The sequence below is a fragment of the Wasmannia auropunctata genome, unplaced genomic scaffold, assembly GCF_000956235.1.
Source record: "Wasmannia auropunctata unplaced genomic scaffold, wasmannia.A_1.0 LD321353.1, whole genome shotgun sequence".
In the NCBI taxonomy this organism is placed as follows: Eukaryota; Metazoa; Arthropoda; class Insecta; order Hymenoptera; family Formicidae; genus Wasmannia; species Wasmannia auropunctata.
The window spans coordinates 1-1,502 of record NW_012041537.1 but is presented as its reverse complement, the minus strand read 5'-3'; the positions used below and the strand labels follow the sequence as shown (position 1 = coordinate 1,502).

The window sequence follows — 1,502 nt, the reverse complement described above, 5'->3', positions numbered from 1 at the left end:
CTTTGACTATTATCTGTGACAATGTCAGAGAACCAGGAAATTTGGGAACTATTGTAAGAGCTGCTGCCGCAGTTGGTTGCGAAAAGTTATTATTGATGAAAGGTAATTTGCGCGCCATTACTAATTCCGTGGCTCGTTAAGGGGTTACGCCACCTTTGAGGTTTTAGAACGATCTTTTAAGGCCTCAAAGGTGGCTTAATTTTTCATTAATTCAAGTGTTTTGTACTTCAGGCTGTGTGGATCTATGGGAACCCAAAGTTTTGCGCAGTGCTATAGGTGCACATTTTCGCCTGCCAATATTTACATCTCTTTCATGGGATGAAATTCCGACGTTGATAAGTAATGAGTCTGCAATTTTTCTAGCGGACAACAATGTAGCGTATGAAAATGATTTAAGAGATTGTACGGATAATTCAGAATCAAGCCCTGACATTGAATTCGATGATGATTGTATCAAACAAGATAATCTAGATCCGAGTAACGATCAAATTATTGAAGATAATACGATAAACCAATTAATAAGTCAAACTAAAGCATATAAATCAACTGCAAAAACTAAATTGCTAGTAAAAAAGATAATATCTCAACTTCCAGTTAAACCCTATTTTGAATTAAATTTTACAGAAAGAGAAATGGTACTTGTTATTGGTGGGGAAACTGAAGGTGTGAGTCTCGAATCATGTAAACTATTGCGCGCAAGAAATTGCACTCGTGTTAATATACCATTGACTAATGGCATTGACAGCTTAAATGTTGGCGTAGCTGTTGGTATTGTTACATTTGAAATGAAAAGACAGTTTGTAACTCGTAAAATTGATGATGAATAAATTTTTTCTTAAATGTGTATAAATAATATTTTCTAACTGATTACTATTTATTATCTAATTTTACCCAGTATTTTTATATAGATTTAGAAATTTAACATAATGGAAAATGTTGGTGTTATACTTAATTTGTTGCAACGAATATTTGTTTTATAAGTTTTATTCAACAGTCAGAAATTACGTCTTGCATTTTATGTATAAATAATTTACTATTGTAGTTGAGAGGGGAAAAAACGTTACCTAATAAAAATATAAATTTATTAGAGATATTAAATATATGTAGTACAATATTAATAAAAAATAGCTTGTGTTTTCCGAACAGTACATTGGTTTCCTTAAGGAGTTAGTATACCCTGACGAAGTAAAAAACAACCTAATTTTTAGGAATTTTTTTCTGGTAAAATATGAATAATACATGAAATCCGTTTAAACCATTATCTTTATTATAAATTCAAGTGTTCAAATAAATTTTTTGGTAAAAAAAAAATTAAAATTTCTACTGTAGGGCTCCATGTAGCGCAAGACCGTTTTTTTAACGGTGTACTTAAAATCTCCCGTCAGTGTAATCTCAGACAAAAAAAAATACGGTCATAATCTACAATGTATTGTCTCTCGTCTGACGGAGAATTTTGTTGTTTCACCTTTTTGGCGTCGAAAAAAAAATTCAAGAATTTTTTT

General features: G+C 31.2%; 1 protein-coding gene across 1 annotated transcript; it reads left to right on the top strand.

The window, feature by feature from the left end:
- Positions 1–5: 5 nt before the first annotated feature.
- Positions 6–853, top strand: LOC105460473 (rRNA methyltransferase 3, mitochondrial-like; the record flags this gene model as incomplete). Its single annotated transcript, XM_011706927.1, has 2 exons — positions 6–102; positions 232–853. Coding segments are annotated over 2 exons (693 nt in total), but the record flags the coding sequence as incomplete, so codon positions are not given.
- Between the last annotated feature and the right edge of the window lie 649 nt (positions 854–1,502).